The sequence below is a fragment of the Adiantum capillus-veneris genome, chromosome 22 (genome assembly GCF_014529385.1).
Source record: "Adiantum capillus-veneris isolate H3 chromosome 22, ASM1452938v2, whole genome shotgun sequence".
Lineage (NCBI taxonomy): Eukaryota > Viridiplantae > Streptophyta > Polypodiopsida > Polypodiales > Pteridaceae > Adiantum > Adiantum capillus-veneris.
The window spans coordinates 21,498,094-21,519,463 of record NC_140952.1 but is presented as its reverse complement, the minus strand read 5'-3'; the positions used below and the strand labels follow the sequence as shown (position 1 = coordinate 21,519,463).

The following is a 21,370-nucleotide window of genomic DNA, read 5'->3' as shown; positions in this document are numbered from 1 at the left end:
ATCTTGAGCAAAGTTCAAACATTCATTCCGCTGCACCTAACATTGGTATCAGAGCTTTGGCAGTGTTCTATATCACTCAAGGAAAGAACCACAAGAATCAAAAGAATTTTTTTTGCTTGTTGCGGTCGCACGAACCCAAGTTCGCTTGGACATGTCGATTCCTAATCGTGTTTTTGAAGAGTGACAGGAATCCCAAGAACGAAGGGCTTGTCCAGCCTCCCCTTGTACCTCTTTTCAGTCATTGATAGCAGACCGTGCACTTAGCGGCCGGCCAATCGACGTGAGGTGGGAAAAAGCAACCTTGGTGTGAGCGCAAGGCCGCCAAGGGGTGCAGAAAAGAGCAGAACTCGGGTGAAGAGAAGATCCTTCTCAAACACAGATTGCAAGCGAAAGAAAACCCTCAAGAACCTCAAGACCTCAAGAACCCAAGAACCCAAGACCCTCAAGAACCCAAGCTCCTCGTGAACTTAAGAACCAAAGATCATAGTGCATGGTCATCATCCGAAGCGGAATGGATACTTCACATTCAGGTGATGAGCATGAGAGAGGCGAAGAAGAATTTTCCCCACCAAGAGCTTTTTCTGATCCTCCCCCTTCCCCATCTACGCCAAGGATTACACCAGATCCTATAGAGGCTTGGTGCAAGACGATGATGGACATGATGACAACGTGGCATGAAGCAAGAATGGCAACCATGGAGCGTGAGCGCGAGCAATTACGCTTGGAGGCCAAAGAATTTGATCGCAAGTACACCGAAAGACAAACAGAATTGGATCGCAAGAACGTTGTTCATTCTTCCTCTCTCATTTCTAATGTGCAAGCGAAGATTGAAAGGATTCAGGAAAAAGAGACTCTCTCAGTCTCTTCTTCTCCAAAGCATGACACACATGATTTGCATGATGATTTGAATGACAATGATTTGCATGATGATTTGAATGATAATGATGAGCATGATGATTTGGAGGACAATGACAAGCATGATGATTTGCATGATGAGCAACATGTAATTTCTCACGAGCATAATGATTTGTATGCCCACAATGTGATTGATCACAAGAATGATAGGGTAGTTGATATTGTTTCTAGTGAAGCTAACCTCATTGCAGATTCGATCAACCACGAAGGATCAATCTTAGCTCTCGAGCCTAGGTCCAAAGCACCCCTTCAGGGAGAACCGATCTTGGCTCTCGAGCCTCGGTCCAAAGAACCCTCACAGAAAGTATTATGTGTTCGCATGATTAGTACGCATGCATTGTTCAAGTGTTTCATTCATGATCGTTCCTGTATTTTAGTCAGCTCTTTTTGTGATCCCTTTTCCTAAGCATGACATATTGTACGTTGAGCACGTTTCACTCATGAATGAGCACGAATGTATGCCAGTTGTTCATGAAAAGCTGAAAAGTAAGTATGTAAGGAAGTCACATTCCATGTCTCTTCCTTGGCACGACACAATTGTAGAAAGAGCACATGAAAGTATGAGCATCAAGCATGGGCATTTCCGTTGTGAATTGCCACAGTTGATTGCTTTAGAGCAGAAGAGAAAGATTCGATCTCATTGTTTGCGTGTGTGTGTGGTGAACGGTTTGGCACTCCATCTCTTTGTTCATCTACATTTCATGCACAGTCTATTAGGACGACAAGATTTTTTCCAATTACTTTACATGGAATGGGTATGTTCATGTTTTTGTGTTGGAAATGGTTTTAGGAATTTTCAGCCATGGAGATTCTTGAAGAAGAAAGAAGCATGACTCTAGATGAAGTTGAAGCATCGAAGGAGCCTCAAAAGACTTTGTCGCTTTCGGCGCGGCCCAAAGAAGCAAGCGTTGCAAACCTTTATGAAGTTCAAGTATCGCACGACCCACACCACAGACTGGGCCGGCGAAGAGTCCTTTCGAGGATTCCAGACCCTGTTGGCGATCTCCCTCGACGCCATACAATTCGGTACCAGTACCTCACTTTGAAAAAGAGGGGATGTCACGTGACACATCCAACCCTATGTGTCCGTGGACAAGCTACAGCATGATCAGGGTTCAGTTCAATCAAGTCATTCTAGAATAGGAAGTGATCTCGCACTTTTGTGAGTCTGTTCGCAGACCGTGCATGTCCAGACACTTAGATTAGATGCATATCCTCTGGTTGCACACAGCATAACCATCAGATTCCAGTCAGATCCCATCAATAGCATTTTTACAATGCATAGGCCTATTTTTCCTATTATTGACATTTTTCACTTATTATTTTTAAGTGACTTTTGTTGGAAAGTAGGTAGGGCAAATTTGCTAAGCTTGTATATAAGCAAACCTAGGCTAGCACTTTCTGGCAGAAGAGGCAACAGGAGCACCATTGCTCAACAAGCAACTTCATAGCAAGAACCCTTGGTGGCGTTTTCTCCTCCAAGCAAAGACTTCCCTAGCGTTTTTTATCAGCATCGCATAGCCCTTGCTGGCGTTTTTCATCAAGGCTCCACCGCAAGAAGACCCACGGCCCTAGCGTTTTCTAGACCCAAATCGCCCCCTTTTTATTGGTGTTTTTCAGAAGATAAGCACCGACAGATTTCAGCAGATAAAGACCAACAGATTTTCAGCAGTAAGGACCAGCAAATCTGCGTTTTCCATAGCGTTTTCAGCAGTAGCAGAATTCAGCCAGCAACGTTTTTGGACAGCAGTACAAGAACAGCAGAATTCAGCCCTTAGATCGGTCTCGCCATCCCCGTCGTCATCATCGATCTAGCCTAAACTTGCATCAGTCACATGCATCCACTTTGTACCACATTGTGCAATCAATAGTAGACCACTCTCGCCGACGAGAGTGGGGCCTTCGAAGGAGGGTTTTACAACGTCACTGGTGTCGTATTTCTCTTCTCTCTCTATCTCTCAGTCTCATACACTTGCACGCACAGTGTCCATTCACTTTGTTGTGATCATTGCACTATCTCATTAAGAACGGAAGGCTCTCCCTTCCATAAGAACAAAAAGGAACCCTTGAGCACACTTCGGAGCACTCATCTTGAGCAAAGTTCAAACATTCATTCCGCTGCACCTAACAAAGAGAGACTCTTCAACAAGAAGGCAGATGTCTCGAATGTTTCGAAACAAGACACGATTATAATTACTGCCCTAACAAAACAGATAAACAAGTTACAAAGCAATCTCCCACCAAGAAGACAAAAGCCACGATGGGATTAGTTCCACATTTTGGGCCCTAACTCTTTCAATCAAAGGACTTATCCCAAGCTTATGGCAAAATTCAAGGCACCAAAACAACGAAGAATTTCATTTCAACAAGCTTTGTCAAGAGTGTGGGAGTTTATTATAATCAAAGTCGGTTCAAAAATAGAGGCAGAGATAGCTACCGGCAGTACTAGTAAAGTCTTTCAGTTATTATCCCAAGGATGTCACAACAAAGTGCATTATTAAGTTGGGGCGTTGTGACTGCATTGTAGGACATACGGCATACCAAGGCATCATCACAATGATTACAACATTGTCATTCAACAACAAGTCATTACACTCCATTATGATGAAAAACCAATCACCCTTCAAGTCACATTGACAGAGGGGGTCTAGCAGTCAAGTTTGGCATGTTTTCAAACTATCATGACACCCATTCATACAACAATTTGACATCGCCTTCTCGGGATGATATGAAGGGCGATATCTTACTTGAAAGCAAACGCACACAAATGATGGTCCACTTTGTTGTTGCACAAAGAAACACTTAAGAAGCGGATAAAATTCAAAAGAATTTTCACGAAGAAGATGTCATCACGGCTTGGCATATTTGAGAATGAAGAAAGAAGACACTTTGGATGACTACTGCGAGAGGTTTTGGGATATCGTTTTGCCAATGTCCTCGTTTCAGAGGATCGCTTTGAAGGACCAGATTGAGGTTTGAGCGGGTTTTGTTGTGGTCTACCCAAAGAGATATAGCAATTTTGCCTGCAAAAATAGTCTGATTCTATTCAGAGACAGGGGGGACATGCCAAGCAAGGTTTTGGTATGCCTGTTTTATTTTTGAGACCCTCTTTTTGAAGTTGCAAATGGTCGAACATTGTATGGCCAATGTGAACAGTAGTTTCACCCGCAGAGGGGAAGTTGGTCGGCACTGGAATTCGTATAGTAAGAGGATGTCTAGGCTCAGTTAAAGATCATGTAGGTCCCCCCATCAAGTTGGTGGATATAGGAAGTGAACTCAACAAAGGTATAGTGCCAAGGTGGGGTCACCAAGGGAAAGTACCCAACAGTTGGGCCACATTGCAATTTTGGATGCGGTCCCAATGGGGATAGATGGTCAGATGACCAGTGGGAGTCCAATGGAAGCATCTCTTAAATTTTAGGGAATTGCTATTTTGGGCCACCAAATCTGTTCGCGTCATTACCTTCGGAATAACAAGGGGAACATTTTAGAACTCTATTGTAAAGTCAACTGGGCAACCAATCGGGAGATTTTTAAGCGGGAAGCCCAAAGCGGGAAACTGCTTGTAAATGTGCCAAGTGGCACTTTCCTGTGTACTTGCCTCATGCAGAAGAAGTTGGGCGCTCGATTTCTAGCTGAGAGAGAGCTCATTTGCAGTCTGTCACAGGTTAAGAGCTATTGACTGCAAGCTTTCCTTCTCATGTACAGTGTGGTGCAAGAAGTCATGTCCTGCACACCTCACAGTGCTCTCTCTCTCCCCTACGTGCAGTAATGTGATGCCCCACAAGAGGGCTCTTCATTTGACTCATGTACAGCCGTGTGGTTACATGCGTTTTTGCTGAGGCAAGAGCCTCTCTGAGCAGGACCAAGAGTAGCTAACTGCTACTCCAAAAGCAGACACCGGTGAGGGTGATAACCTCACCGTACAGGTGCATTTTCAGCGCTGGTTATGAACTGAATTTTGACTGTTTTTCAGTCATACGGACGCCAAAACCATTGGGAACAGTGCCCCACTGTTAGAGGACAGTTCATGGACTGTTTAGGGCTGAAAACAGGGCAAAAATCAGTAAATACAGCGTGCTGAATTTACTGTTTTCCTGGGCAGAAATCAGAGGGTTTATGTCAATGGAAGTGACTTCCAAGTGGGGAATTGGTTTCGGGCAAGTTTTGGGGTTGTTATGCTGCCGAAATTTTGCCAAAACAGATGGTATCTAGCTGGATACGGGTAAAGAATTCCCGAGACTCTTCTTTGTAATCTACCCTCTTAAAGTACAAAGAAAGACCGAAAGGGACACCAATTTTGGGGCCTACAAGTTGTCGACCTCCGCTCGAAGCATTTTAGCTTTCGAGCCGTGTGTGTGCTTTAAGTGTTAATTCCCGTCGCAGGTTACCTTTGCTAAGTACTCTCTCTCTCTGTGTCTAAAGTAAAGTAAAGAATTTCGGGTGAAAACCAAAGCCTAGCGCCCCACGGGCCAGTTTCAAGGTTCCATCGCCGGGACATAAACCACTTTTTCCTCAAGAAGTGAGCCTCCATTGTTTTGGGTAAAGACAAAGAGTACAGAAATGCCGGATTACACTATGGCCGACAAAGGGAAGGGCATTATGGAAGAGGGTTCCTCTTCGAAGGACAGACAGGAAATTCCTATGGTGTTCGAGATTGGCGAGAGTTCACGGCCACGTCTGTTTGTACCTCCTGTTGATGTGAATGTCCCTCCAGTACAAAGCTTTATGACTGGGCAACTCGAGGATGATGCGTTCCGAACTCAGTTAGTTGCCGCGATGAATGTGTTTTCGCAACTTGTGCAAAACCCAAGGTTTATAGAGTTCTTGCAATTGCCACCAATGCCACAGCAAAATAGACAACCTACACCGCGAACACAGCTTGTTGAGGCTCAAGCCCAAGTACTTCATGTGTCTCAGGCAGGATAGGGAACACTCGCATGTTGCAAAGTCAAGGACTCCAAAATACGTTCCTCCCGTCCTTGAACAGGTGGTTAGGACGCCTATTCCACAGGCTATGCCAGTTCAGCCCGCCACCTTTCAGAGCCCGCATGCTGTCTTGAATGGACAGGGAACTGGTTACCAAGCAATGTATCCAGTTTTTCCACCACCCACGATACATCCTGGGTATTTCAGGGGTGGATCTCTGTTCTAGAGTATGGTTGGTTATGCGCTGGAAGTCAGCGGTACATGCTAGGAACAGTGTTTGGGGGTATGCAAGGCATGATGCCAAACCCCATGTATGGTAGCATCAGCATGCAGCAAGGTTTTCAAAGCAACCAAGGCCAATTTGGGATGCCACAGGCTCATTTTGGCATGGCTGGTTTTTCTGGACAGCAGCCAGATATGGCACCTCTGACGCAAAATGTTAATGGCCAAGATGTGTCGATGATGCCTACTACAGTGCCCATGTTGCGGACAATTCCTTATGACAATTTGAGGGCACTGAAACAGCCGAAAGCTTTACAAAGAAGGTGGTGCAGCTGTAAAGTTTAACACTTTTAGCAACTTCAAGAATAAGGCAAAAGGCTCTCACCTGCCTCCAACAATTTGATACAGCTTATGCAAGAAGGAATTTTATAGAGGCCTCTAAGGTCAAGAAAGCTGCCACTTTCTTGAAGGACAATGCGCTTACATGGTGGACGACATTGATAATGCAAGGACAGGCACCTGCCACTTGGGTCTACTTCAAACAAATGTTTGCATCTGCTTGGCTATCAAATGAATTTGAAGCCGCATCATGACAGATCGGCACCAGCTTACTTCGGCTACATGCAAGAGCTTGTTGGAGTACAATCGGAGGTTTTGTAAAGCATTACTCTCAATAACTTCCTACAGATTTGTGCCATTGACAGAGCAAATAGAGGAGTACTATTGTGGGCTACCTAAATGGCTTCGGGACTATTGTACCAAGAACAAAGTAGCTACCCTCACCCAGCTCATGGAAGTTGCTAACACTGGTCTTGCCTTGTTGAAAGGAGAGGACAATGGGTTTCCGAGCAATGAAAAAGGAGGGCAGTAGAAGAAAAATTCAGCGAAGAAGCCCTTTGTGAAAACGGCTCCTGAAGCGTCACAAGGGTCAAAAAAGGCCAACAAAGATAAGGACTCAACCGGGACTTCTAGAGCGCAGGCAAAGAAATAGAAAAGGAAGCCTTTTGTGTGTAAGTCGCTCGAGGAGAAGAAGGTCTTAATAGCTGAAAACAAATGCTTTATATGCGAGCAGCCTGGTCACTTTGCTACCAATTGTCCACAAAGGAAAAGACCAACTGACTCAGATGATAAAGAGGACCAGAAAGGCAAGAAGCCTAAACCCACAACAGGTTTGGTGCCAAATATGGTGGGTGACATGCCCAGTACAGATACCAACGAGTTATGCAAAGCATGGGGTAAAGTTAGAGATCAGACGGCACTCAGCTTCTTTGATCCAAGTGCCAAAGCAAACTTTATCTCACTAGAGTTAGCTTTGAAGCTGGGCATCAAAGCTGAAGAGATGGGGTACACAGCAGAGGCAGGGTTGGCATGTCTTGGCCAATCTATTGGAAAGTTGCGTCTGCATATTCAGTCGTATGTAGACACAGAAGAATTTTATATCATGCCATTGGAAGGGTGCGATGCGCTACTTGGAATTCCGTGGATGTTCAGAGTACATGGCATGCTGGATGCCTTCGGCAAGACGATCACCCTTCAGCATAGGGGCAAAACTCATGTTTTGGATGTAAAGCTCAAAGGGGAGTCTACCCCTATTGTATGTGCTTCGGCTATCACTTCTGTAATAAAGAATCATCTTCCTGTGTACTTGATTTTTGCACGTAATGTCTCAGATAATTGTCAATCAAATTTATATGTGTTAGATAAAGAAAGGTCAACATTTTTGCGAGAGTTTAGTGACTGTTTTTCTGATTCAGTACCGTAGCAATTGCCGCCATAGAGACCTGAGGACCATCGGATAGATTTGGTGCCAGGGTGTAGCCCACCAAATAAACCTCCCTAGAGGGTTAGTGCAGCGCAGCAGAAGGAGATTATGGGCCAGGTTGAGGAGTTATTAGAGAAGGGGCTGATTCAACCTAGTTCTTCACCCTTTTGCTCCCAAGTGCTCCTAGTACAGAAATAAGATGGCTCATGGTGCATGTGTATTGATTACAATGCGTTGAATAAGAATACCATCAAGAATAGGTTTCCTATTCCTAGGATTGATGATATTCTCGATCAATTAGAGGATGCTGCAATTTTCAGCAAGATAGACCTTAAGAGTGGGTACTATCAGATTCGTTTAAGGCCAGAGGATGTGCACAAGACTGCGTTTAGAACGATATTTCGTCTTTATGAGTTTCTAGTGATGTCGTTTGGGCTAACAAATGCGCTAGCCACGTTCAACAGAATGATGGACCGGATTTTCTACTCGCATCAACAGTTTGTTGGACGTTCTTCGAGACATGATAGTCTATTCGAAGAATGAAGAGGAGCATAGGCATCACTTGACCATTGTGTTCGAAGAATTGCACAGTCATCACAGGTTACTTGTCAATCCTAAGAAAAGTGAATTCTTCCTGGAAGAGATCCACTTTCTTGGCCACATAGTCTCAAAGGATGGTGTCAGAATGGATCCCGCAAAGGTCGAAGCTATTAAGACATGGCCAGACTTGAAGATTGTGCACGATGTCAGAAGCTTCTTGGGATTATGTTCCTACTATAAAAGGTTTATCGGGAATTTTGCAGAGATAGCATCACCTCTTTACGCTTTGCAAAAGAAAGAGGTCACTTTCAGATGGACCCAAAAAGAGATTTCAGCTTTTAGTCTCTTAAAAGAAAAGTTGACTTCAAATCCAATAATTGTTTTGCCAGATCTCAGGAAGTCATTTGTGGTCCAGTGTGACACGTATGGTAGTAGCATCAGAGCAATGCTAATGCAAGTTGGACGGGTAGTAGCTTATGAAAGCCGAATTTTGCAAGGGCCAAAGAAGACTATGCAAGTCTATGAGAAAGAGCTCTTGGCCGTGATTCATGCGCTTTTTAGTTGGAAGCACTACCTCTTAGGTGTTGATTTTGTTGTCCAGACAGACCATCACACCTTGCGATACTTCTTGACACAGTCAAAGTTATCCAAAAAGCATATGCGATGGGCAAACATTCTTTCTATGTTCCACTTCCAGATTATTCATGTGGAAGGCAAAAAGAATGTTGTGGCTGATGCGTTATCAAGGAAGCCACAAATTTCCACTGTGTCAATTCCTTATCATCATGAATTGGATGACGTGAAGGAACAGTATGTTGCTGATGAAGATTTTGCAACGATCTTTGAACAATTACAAGAGGGGCAACATAATGAGCACTACCTCCTCAGAGATGATTGTATGATGATGCATGGCAGATTTTGTGTCACTAGGCCATTGTAAGGTAACGGAAGAGTCATGTCCCACCGTATGCTTGTAATCAATGCTATTCAAATTTTGAATCCAGGTAATTATCTTTTAGAGCACCAAAACCAACACCTTCAATAGAGAGAAAAGAATGTGTTTCTAACGAGAGAACTGGCCTTTGCTACTCAATGCATCCGCAACAGGGTCAGTTTTGCGAGGTACATACTCAATCATACCACCAAATTGCTCAAAAATTAAGACCATCGTGCTTGTCTATGACTCCAACGTGCATTAGACATAGATTGCTAAGGGCTTGATGATATGTGCGAACAACAAACTCACGCTTATAAAGTAAATACTTCCAATGTGTTAATGAATGAATGATAGAGAGAAGTTTCTTATCATAGACAAAATAATTTTCTCAACACTAATTAATTTACGAGAGAGAAATGCCATTGGATGATTATTTTATTGTAGCACTGTGTCTATAGCAATGTTGCTAGCATCAGTTTAAACCTCAAAAGGCTCCTCCCAAGAGGCAAGGACGAGGCATGGTGCCATCACAACCACTAGATGATTATTTTGTTGCAGCACTGCGCTTAAGGTAAGTTGTTAGCATCAGTCCAGACCTCAAAAGACTCCTCCCAAGAGGCAAGGACGAGGCATGGTGTCTATGCGAACAAAGGCTCCTCCCAAAAGGCAAGGATGAGACATGATACCATCACACAGACACCATGCCTCGTCCTTGCCTCTCAGAGGAGCCTTTTGAGATTTGGATTGATGCTAGCAACATTGTCATAGACGCAGTGTTACAGCAAAATAATCATCTAGTGACATTTCTCTCTAGTAAACTAAATAATGCTGAGAAAAATTATTTTGTCTATGATAAGAAACTTCTCTCTATCATTCATGCATTAACACATTGGAAGCATTTCATTTATGAGCGTGAGTTTGTCGTTCGCACATATCACCAAGCCCTTAGCAATCTATGCCTAGTGCACATTGGAGTCATAGACAAGCATGATGGTCTCAATTTTTGAGCAATTTGGTGGTATGATTGAGTATGTACCTCGCAAAGCTGACATGTTGCGGATGCATTGAGTAGCAAAGGCCAAGTTCTCTCGTTAGAAACGCATTCTTTTTTCTCTATTAAAGGTGTTGGTTTTAGTGCTCTAAAAGATAATTACGTGGATTCAAAATTTGAATAGCGTTGGTTACAAGCACTTAATGCACCAAGTCCGTGCAATTATGTCCTTCATGATGGTTGTCTTTTCTTTAGGAACCATTTGTGTGTGTTATCTTCTTGCAGAACACCAATTTTGCATGACGCACATGATGCATTGACGAGTAGTCACAGAGGTATCAATGCTACACTAGAAAAAGTTAAACGATATTTCTATTGGCCAAAGATGCGTAAGAATGTGTACAACTATGTTATTGAATGTGTTTTATGTCAAAAAGTTTAAGTCCCTCATAGTAAGCAACAAGGGCTATTCATGTCGTTGCCTATCCCTAACGAACCGTTTAAGGACGTAAGAATGGATTTTGTAACTAATTTATCTCCTTTCTAATCTGCACGGAACACACAATGTTTGATTACCGTTGATAGATTTAGCAAATTTTGCATGTTCATCCCTTGCAAGACCAATGTTATTGCACAAGATGTACGATTGTTCATAAGCATTGGTATCCATTGTATGGTCTACCCAAATCAATTATGTCAGATCGTTATACAAAGCTCACATCTCTTTTTTGCGTGATTTGTTTGAAAACTTTGGCACTAAGTTAAACAAAAAATCTGCATTTCATCCACGATCTGATGGGTAAACTAAAATATACAACTCCCAAAAAGTGTATCTCTCGCAAGAAAAAATCGCTCTTTTTCACACTTACAACCAGTTTATGTTGCCGCTGTCTGGAAAACTTATAACAGATGGTGTTAGTGCTCTGACTCACTCTTGGAGAAGACGATGATGTCGTTAAAGAAAGTACCCGCAAATGATCGATACTCTCTAAAAATCCTATCCATCATGCGGTTGAATGTAGTCGGAGCTGAAGTATTTGTAAGGCCAAATGGCATCACCAAATATTCATTCATACTCAAAAAGGCGTCCTGAAAGCTATCTTGTAGACGTCTCCAAGAGCAATTTGAATCTGATGATAACCACTCTTCATATCAATTTGGCTAAAGCAAGTAGAACCCTGAAGGCTGTCGAGTTTATCATCGATCCTCGAAATGGGAAATCTCTTCTAGTTCATTATTTCTTCATTTTGGACTTGACTAACTCAGTAAGGTAGCCGGTTCGGTGGTGTACTACCAGGAATCAAATAAATCGTATGATCTTTCAGACGTGCAGGAGGTAACTCTCCTGGTAAGCCTTTAGGGAAACAGTCAGCCTGAGCTTGCAGAAATTCTTGTCGTTCCTTGTCGAGGTCAGACATATTTGACCTTTGATCATCATTCACTTCTTCCAAGAAGATCGAATAAACAAAAAAAAACTGGATTTCATCAAGTGGGACGGACTCACCTTTCAATTTTACATCAAGTATAATCTCTTTGCCCTTCTCATTCTTCAAGATGACTTTCCTTGCCCTATAATCAACCAAGGCGTTGTTCTTGTGGAACCAAGGAATTCCTCGGAGGACGTCACACACTTCCAAAGGCATGATGTAAAAATCCTCGTGCCGGAAATTCCCCTAACAATGCAAACATAGTTTGCCAATGACAAGTGTAATGGCAACATCCCGTCCAAGTGCCACTAGAATAGCCTCGACCTGTGGCTCCATTTCCTTGGGCGTAATTCCAAATCGAGCCACCAATTCGGTTGAAGTTTACCTTGGCTTCTCCATCAAAGAAGATAAGGGTTTCTTGGTCTCGCACTTTGACCCATGCTCTGCAAAGCTCGGTATTTTCGTTCATCTGATCAGGTTGACGGTCCCCACAAAATCAAGTACCAACCCTACTTTCGTCTTTCCTTTTCTTCCGCACTCGGCAGTTGCTCTATAACTCTCTAGCCTATCTTCTGGTGGTCTTTTGGTCTCATCTTCTTTTCAAGAGTTCTGTCGAGCTCTGTCTGCGAGTACAGGTTTCGCTTTTATACACTCGTCTGTCCTTTCAGCTTTCCTCCTGACTTGATAGGAGAATCAATGGCCTCGCACCATCTCGAGAACATCTCATCAATCGGGTAATTCTTTAGGTCTCTGGAGTACTTGATCAATCTTTTCACACATGTCTCAACCTGCAGTTGACGCTTGTACTCCGCTCTAGCAAATTTCTCTGCCGAAAATTTGCCCCAAATCTTTATTCTTTCCTTCAGTACCCGCGCCGGATTTAAACTTTTCTTTGCCTCCCTGTTATCTTTCTCAAATTCTCCGCGAAAACCCATGTGTAATCTGGGGTTCTTTAGTGGCTAATATGTCCAAGATTGGGACACAAAGATTCTTTCAAAAAAAACGGTGCGCACAACAAAAAGGATCGGATCCTCCGTAGAAGAAGAATCTTTCTGAGCTCTAATACCACTGTCACAGGCTTGGACACTCCAAGCGAGAAATCAATAGCAACACATGAACAGAAACTTTAAAATCACTTAACTTTAAGAGAGAGAGAAAGAGAGAGAGAGAGAGTCGACACGACCCAACGTAGTTTCGTGTCCAGAGGTATTGGCCCCAAAGTCCGACGCCCCTTTCAGTGTTTCTTTATCATTGATCATTGCAAAGTACAACTCTCAAGGGACCTCTGCTCTCAAACTCTGTGTCTTGATGCTTTGCAAAATGAGGCCCCAAGGGCTCTTATAAGCAATACAAGGGATGCCAAAGCAATCAGTCCAAAAGCTTCAAGTCCCAAAAGCTAGCACTGCCCAACAGCCAACGCAAATCCCAGAAATCCGTATGATGCCACGTCAACAGTGAGCATGATTCGCGGGCCGTCCGTACAGCTCTGCCACGTCAACATGCGTTCTGCACTTTTTGCCCTTTTGTCCCTTTGGGCCCCTTCAAAGGGGGTACCATAAGTTATATATATACCTAGATGAATCCAGGATATACCTAGATTCTTTGTCAATTTCCATTTTTGGGATGCCACGTCATCATTTTGTGACAACTTATTCTTTGTCAATTTCCATTTTTGGGATGCCCCGTCATCATTTTGTGACAGAGAAAGAGAGAGAGGAGAATGACACCCCATGGGATCCACCCAAACCTCTCAAAGGCCCCCCACACCATTGTCGATGTGGTATTTGCTTTTGATTGTGTAAATGTAATGTACACACGTGCAATACCTCAAGTGCAAACTCTACTGACTCCAATGGGGAATGTCGCCTCGGTAACTCTTCAAGATGAAGCACCTCCGGGGCTGATTTTATGCTTCTTTGGATCCTTCTCGATGTGGGATTGTTGATGGCCACCAAGAAGTAGATCTAGAGCTGATTTGCGCTCCAGATGTGAGAGGAATGAAGGACTGAAAATGCAAAGGCTGATAGGGCCGACAATGGACAACAATGGGAGCACTCAATGCGGTGAGGGCATGGCCGAAAAAGGCTGCAAGAATACCCGACCGCAACAAACAGACTAGTGAGGACAGATCCCAACCTGTTCCGACAAGGAAAGGGGCCGAAATCTGAAAACGTTGGACTGCTCTGCTCAGATTTTGCAAAACGCTAAGTTGATCTGCCGCCGTGGAGCAAAAACGCCATGAAGATTGTTGAGGCAAAAACGATGGTTGTCCTACTGCAAAAACGCTAGTGCTGAATTGAGTGCTTGCTGCATCTAATGAGATCGCTAGCTAATCTGCTCCCTTTATAGGTGAGAAATTGGGATTAAGAACTCCTTAAGGCTTTGGTAGGACAAAACCTTTGTCAAACTCTTATAAAATAAATCATTAAAATGATTTATTGATAAGTTTGACCAGGGCTACGTTTTTGGGTGAAACTGTCGTGCACATCTGTTGATCCACGAATCCAATTGACGTGAGAAATGGCTCATTGGATCCTCTAACCTTAAACTACATGCACGTCATGTCACATGCCCACCGTAGTGTAACATCTGTCAAAAGTCTTGTACAATCCATTTATGCAAGAAGTTTCCAAAATTGAAAAACCTAATCTAATGGACTCGTTCATACATGCAGGTGTTGCGAACTGGCTCACAAAATTGCCGATACTAATACTCCTAGGAATCTAAACACTCCTATCTAGGAATAGGTGGAAAATTGGCTCTAGAAGTCGATGAAGCATGTCCACATCGCACACAGAGCCATGTGCACGTGACAGTGTTGCTCCATCATTGGCAACCTCTTCGTGTACTTCGTCGTGGACCAAATTTCTATCAAAACCTTCACCCACTTCCATGGTTGAGGAAAACATGGGCATGTGAAAAGGCTAGGGAAAGTTGAGCAAAAGAGAGTTCTCCAAATCGTCCACAAACAACACCAAATCAGCCCCAAGAACGTGAAAAACAATAGCAACCAGCCATATACTCCTCTTTGTCGCAAAAAATCAGCACTACAAACTTGAATTGATCACCAATCCAACTCAAGAGCGCGCCTTGGCTCCGAAAAGGTGCTACGTAAAGGTGAATCGGATGATGATCAAGTCAGAAACTGCAAAGCAAACCTCCTCAAAAACATGGGCAAACAAAGGATCACAGATCTACCGCAGCGGATCTTCACCAAATCAGCCTCTAAACTAGGGCAACCCACCACATGGTGTCACGTACACGTCCAACCCTATGTGTCTGTGGACAAGCTACAGCATGACCAAGGTTCAGTTCAATCAAGTCAATCTAGAATAGGAAGTGATCTTGCACTTTTGTGAGTCTGTTCGCAGACCGTGCATGTCCAGACACTTAGATTAGATGCATATCCTTTGGTTGCACACAGCATGATCATCAGATTACAATCAGAACCCATCAGTAGCATTTTGTCACGTGACACATCCAACCCTATGTGTCCGTGGACAAGCTACAGCATGACCAGGGTTCAGTTCCGTCAAGTCAATCTAGAATAGGAAGCGTTCTAGCACTTTTGTGAGTCTATTTGCAGACCGTGCATGACCAAACACGTAGAGTAGATGCATATCCTCCGGTTGCACATAGCATGATTAAAAGCATTCCCATCAGAATCCATCAAGGGAATTTTCCAATGCATTAAACCTATTTTCCCTATTTTTGACATTTTTCACTTATTTATTAAGTGACTTGTTGGGAACTAGGTAGAGCAATTTTGCTAAGATAATATATAAGCAAACCTAGGCTAGCACTATCTGGCAGAAGAAGGGCAAGGAGAACACAGGCACAAGTGCAGCAGGTTCCTCACCCTCTGTCTCAAGCAAGACTACCTGAAGCTCTGGCATTTTCCACAATAAGACCTCAACGTTTTCAACAAGCAAGATCAGCAAACTTCAGTCACCTTCCACAGCGATTCCCCATCAGCAATGCCAACGTTTTTCTCAACCATTAGAACTAGCGTTTTCAGGCAGCATAACAGCATTTTATTCAGCCATTTGATACAGCGTTTTTGCAACCCCTAAACCAGCGTTTTCAGCTTCAATAAGCCAGCAGTTTCAGTCAAGACTTGAAGCAGACTTTCAGCCATACCACTTCAACGTCTTAATCAGCCCTAAGCAGCGTTTTGATCCAGCATATCAGCTTTTGCATCAGCCAATTCAGCAGACAAAAGAGCAACAGATCCAGCAAATTCCAAGCACGCAAGACAACGTTGTTGCACAGCAAGTCACAGTAGCAGATACCTCGTCCTCGTCGCCACCACTATCGGCCTCGACATAGCCATTAGATTTGCATCAGCCATTGTACCAGATTGTGCAATCAATAGTAGACCACTCTCACCATCGAGAGTGGGGCCCTTGGAGGAGGGTTTTACGTCTCTGATGTCGTATTCTCTTCTCTCTCTATCTCTCAATCTCACGCACTTTCACTCACAGTGTCCATTCACTTTGTTTGTCCATTGCACTCTCTCATTAAGAACGGAAGGCTCTCCCTTCCATAAGAAAAAAAGGAACCTTGAGCACAGTTCAGAACACTCATCTTGAGCAAAGTTCAACATTCATTTCGTTGTACCTTACACATTTTTACAGTGCATAGACTATTTTTCCTATTTTTGACATTTTTCACTTATTATTTTTAAGTGACTTTTGTTGGAAAGTAGGGAGGGCAATTTTGCTAAGTTTGTATAAGTAGAAACCTAGCACTAGCACTTTCTGGCAGAAGAGGCAGCAGGAACTCAGTTCAACAAGCACCTTCTCAGCAGGACCCCAGCAGGCCTAGTGTTTTTGCATCTGCAAGAAGGTCTAGCGTTTTGCACCCAGATCAGCCAGCGTTTTTGCATTTGCAGTAGCCTAGCGACAGCAGAAGACAGATCAGCCCTAGCGTTAGCAATTTGCACCAGCAGATCAACAGCGTTTTTGCAGATCAAGACAAATCAGCCCTAGCATTTTTGCAGATCTTCGCGACGGAATCAGCCCTAGACTCAGCATTTTCAGTTTTCAGCCTTTAGACATCGCAGAACAACTCCCGAATCTCGCATATCTCACCCTCCCACATCAGATCCTTGCCGCACGATTAGATCCCACGAAGTTTACAAATTCAGCCCGGAAAACGCAGATTTCAACAACTGCGTTTTCAACGCGTCGTCGTCGCATCGTCGCCATCGACATCGTCACCAACATAGAGTCAAAATTCAGCAGATAAAGATTTGCAGATTTCAGCCCTTAGCATTCTCGGATTTCAGCCCATCTCGTTGTCGTCGGCAAGTCCAAGCATTGTAGAGATTTGTGCAATCAATAGTAGAGCGCTCTCGCCATAGGGAGTGGGGCATTCGGAGGAGGGTTTGACAACATTCTCGTGTCGTATTCTCTTCTTCTATCTCTCAGTCTCAGCACCTTCATTCAGTGTTCATTCACTTTGTTTGTGATCACTTGCACTCTCTCGTTAAAGCACTCCCTTCCCTAAGGCTCTCCCTTCCCTAAGAACAAGGAACCTTGAGCATAGTTCGGAGCACTTATCTTGAGCAAAGTTCAACATTCACTTTCACTGCACCTTACACATGGGCCTCACACAACCACAAACCTGCAACAATATGCAAAAACGCCAGAGAGAGAGAGAGAGAGAGAGAGAGAGAGAGAGAGAGAGAAAGATGCAAAAACCTTAGAGAGAGAACGCTAGCCTAAAACGCTAGCTAACGATCTGCAACTCTAGAGTGATATACAAGGGGGAAAGGAGTCCCTTTATAAGGAGTCTCTTTATTGGGAGTCCCCTCATCTGCCCGACTCACATAAAAACCCCACGACCTAGATAAAAGTGGATGCCCAAAAATAATGCCACAATCATTATAAAAAGGACCTAACGGGCCTGACATAGTTAGACCACTAACTTGTACATATCGACGAAAACTGCAAAAACGAAGAAATTGACCTCGAAAAAACCTAGGAACAAGGGTCTTGGCTCATGCCAACCTACACACATACATGGTTCGTACCACCAAAAAGGGTACATCCACCTCAAATATGACAGAGCACAGCCACAAAACAACCCTCGCTCCCTAAATTTCTCTTGGGAGATATTGCAGCCACCATCGGTTAGAGGATGAAACTCTAACAACTAAATCCAAAGAGATAATTTTCTATGGTTATGTCTCTCCATCCAAAGGATTTTGGTTCTGGGATCCTACTTTGAAATCGGTTGGACGAGGCTAGATTTGGTCTTGAATTTATTGGAGCTTCTTCATCCCATGTTGGTATTAAACCATTCCTACATATTCAGATGGTACACCCCCTCTTCTAGCATCTCCACCCCTTGTCACCACCACTACCCCTCTAAATTGATTATTGGTTCCTCTATACCCTCTACATCCTCACCTATTGTTCATTCTCTCCACATCGGGTCTTCTCCACTCCTCTATGTCAGGAGATATATCTTCTGGCCTCTCAAATTCTACCCGGAATGAACGACATAGCAGCTCCTACGAGATTTTTAAAAGGAAGAGATTAATCCCATAATGCAATGGCATATGAGAGAAGTTATGCAATTGTACCTATTGTGACAGCCTACGTATGAAATTAGACTCTGGGAGGTATGCTACCAGCTTGCTTTATTTTTTCACCTATTTGTTAACATTTTTAGCATTTTTTACCTGAGTCTTTTGTATTAGATATTAAAACAATACTGTAATTTTTTGTCTCGCAGGTCTTTAAGGCCTTTCGCAAGCGCAAAATAAACATTTCATTTCTCTCTCGGCATATTGGGACCATAGTTGCTCACCATCAAACCAAGGCCGTTGAGAAGTCTCTCTTTCCAAAAAGATCTTTTAGAGAGATTAAATTTGAGCAGACTACTGCAAAAACTTGTCAGTTTATGTTCAGTTCTAAGGTTGCCTACAGCCCAGACAGACGAGAGCTTATACTTCTGCCTTTTTTTCAGGCTAGGTTTATTTATTCAGATCTTATTTGATGTGATGTCATCATCAACAGTTGTACATATTGTTGGTCTCATGATATTCTGGCCTTTAAGAGACATTATTGGATCTTACTTCCTCTCTCTCGAGCGCACTCCAGTCTTTCCAAGGCATACATGACCATCAAAGTTCAAGATACTTTCTTACCTTACTTAAACAGAATCAGAGTGAGCTTCATTTTATATACATAGAGCAAATACTAACCTGGCGTTCAACTGTGAGAGGAGTATACCCTGTCATTAGAAAGTGACATCGAGGAGTTGGTATGAGCGATGCAACCAAACCAACGAGATCATTATTCATGTATCCTGGATAGCGAAGAGTGGTCGTACTTGCTGACATTACTGTAGAAACTAAAGAGTTTGTCTGAGCAAAGGTTGGATTTGGGAGATGAAGACGATCCACAGCGATCCTGTTCAGTGCAGTGTTGTCAAGCACAACTACACAATCCGCGTTTAACGTTAATCTCTTTAACGTTAAAAGAGAGTTGTAAGGCTGCACAACCACATCACTTGTCTCCATCTGATTTGGGAATACACTGTATGTTTGTACGAGTTTCTTGCTATATCGATCATTTAAAGCTTCCAGCAGGTATGATCCCATTCCTACAACAGTTATAACAATGAGCTGCCAGCTGCAAAGTGCTTACTCATACGCACTCTTAATACAAGTCTTACCGGAACCTGTCCCTCCAGCAATAGAATGGCAAAGCACAAATCCTTCAAGACTGTCACTGCCATCAGCCTCTCTATCTATCATATCCATTATATCCTCTTCAACTTGTTCTCCCTGTTGCACCACACAGATATTATTCCTAACCAAGCAAAACACTCTAGCACGCAAAACATGCTAGGAATAACAGCCAGGAATGGCCATCAGAAATCCAATTGGAAGTGAATTTGATATCAATATAGTAAAACTTCGATGATAAAATAAAACAAAAACTGGTGGTAGGAATGGCCATCAGAAATCCAATTGGAAGTAAACTTGATATCAATATAGTAAAACTACAATGTTAAAATAAAACAAAAACCTGGTGGTAGCCACTAGCCCAATTATTTCCAGCACCACCTCCATGGTCAGCTACAAACACATTTTCATGATTGTATAAGTTCTTGTACTCGCTGTTCTGAATGCCATTGATTACCCTTGGCTCCAAATCTAATAGCAGGGCTCTAGGAATGTAGTGCTCATCGTCGGCCTGATAAAAGAAAACATCCTTCCTGTCTCCACCCTACAAAAACTCAAGATGCGAAGAGGGGTGTCATGTGGCAGTTAGATACCTTTATAACTAATAAAGGTATTTATTAGTTAAATACCTTTATAACTGATAAAGAAAACACCACATGTTAATAAAACAAAATCTAATGCAGCATTACTGGTATTCAGATTTAACTCTGCAATACACACAAGTTTTCAATATATCAAAAGAAAATGGGTAGCAATATACGCCATAAGAAAAAGGTTATGATCAATCTGTGACAAAATCTATCAGGCTGAGAATGCCAATGCTCATCGTGAAACTTTACATGGGACAGACAAGAGCACAAGCAATGGGTGCAAAGATTTGGCCAGTGTATGCATGAACTTATCACGAAAACAATCGTGTACTTATCATCCGAAAGACGATGAAGGAGCACAATTAAGCGTATGTCTCACAGTTAAAAAAGGATGCAAGTTAGGTAGCAAAAATGAGAACAAGACAAATACGGCGACAGTAATCTGGAATAGAATCCAATGACAATAGCATGGGCGGAAATTTGTGGGTTTCTTTAGTCGAATAGGGTTCAAATAAGGTAGCCTGAATGCGAGTGAAGCAAGAGGGACCAAGCTGATCTGAAATACCAGTAAGCAAAAACATGGATTTTTGAAACGTTCACAAAGTTGATATGTAATGCGCAGAGCTTGCAGCTGCATTTGAAAGATTGCAGACAGTGCATCCAGCATCAAATTTGAGTGGGGATGTAAAATGGGACGTGTGCATGTGTGCGCATGCGCTCCCAGACCAAGCTATTACGATAATCCATCACAAAAGAAATGGATCTAATGGCCTTATTGCGAAAGTGTGTGTGTGTGTGTGTGTGTGTGTGTGAGAGAGAGAGAGAGAGGAGCTTAGTGAACAAGAACCTGTGTGGCGAAGTCTTCAAGCATGCCTTCTTTGCTGATGCCATGCTCCAAGCAAAGCTGCTTCCAAAATTCCATACCAATTTGATTGCCGCATTGTCCCACCTGCAGTGTGATAATCTCGCGCGGCATTGTCTCGCAACAGGAACTCTCACTCTCCTCGCGCGTCTAGCTCAGCGTAGATCGGCATTTCCCGCCCTTGCAACGTTTGCAGTCGACGCTTGATAGTGAAAGTAAAGTGCTGGTATTTGAGTGTTGGAGTTACAATGACAAGGCTGAAAGGAAAGTGCTTGTATTTGTGTGTTGGGTGTAATAATGTGACCTTCAAACACTAGAAAAGCATTATGATCCAATAAAACAAGAAGAAGGTAAATCCCTTCTCCATTAGTAGGGAGTACCAGCTGGGATTAATTCAAAAATGGGAAATTGTTGATGCAAGGCATCGAGAATTGAGGCGAGGGACAGCAAACGAGGAAGGGAGGGGGCGATCGGGCGAGGTGCAGGCATGATG

The 21,370-nt window shown here is 43.1% G+C and overlaps 1 protein-coding gene across 1 annotated transcript in view; it reads right to left on the bottom strand.

The window, feature by feature from the left end:
* LOC147429013 (tubulin gamma chain) overlaps positions 1-21,126 on the bottom strand; it is a 29,024-nt gene extending 7,898 nt beyond the window's left edge. Inside the window, exons 1-4 of the mRNA XM_086494894.1 lie at positions 20,863-21,126; positions 19,769-19,969; positions 19,413-19,524; positions 18,940-19,340 (exon numbers count right to left, since the gene is read on the bottom strand). Of these exons, the coding sequence (XP_086351020.1) occupies positions 18,940-19,340; positions 19,413-19,524; positions 19,769-19,969; positions 20,863-20,991 (843 nt within the window). The 5' untranslated portion in view covers positions 20,992-21,126. The remainder of the gene's footprint in view (positions 1-18,939; positions 19,341-19,412; positions 19,525-19,768; positions 19,970-20,862) is intronic.
* Positions 21,127-21,370: the final 244 nt, after the last annotated feature.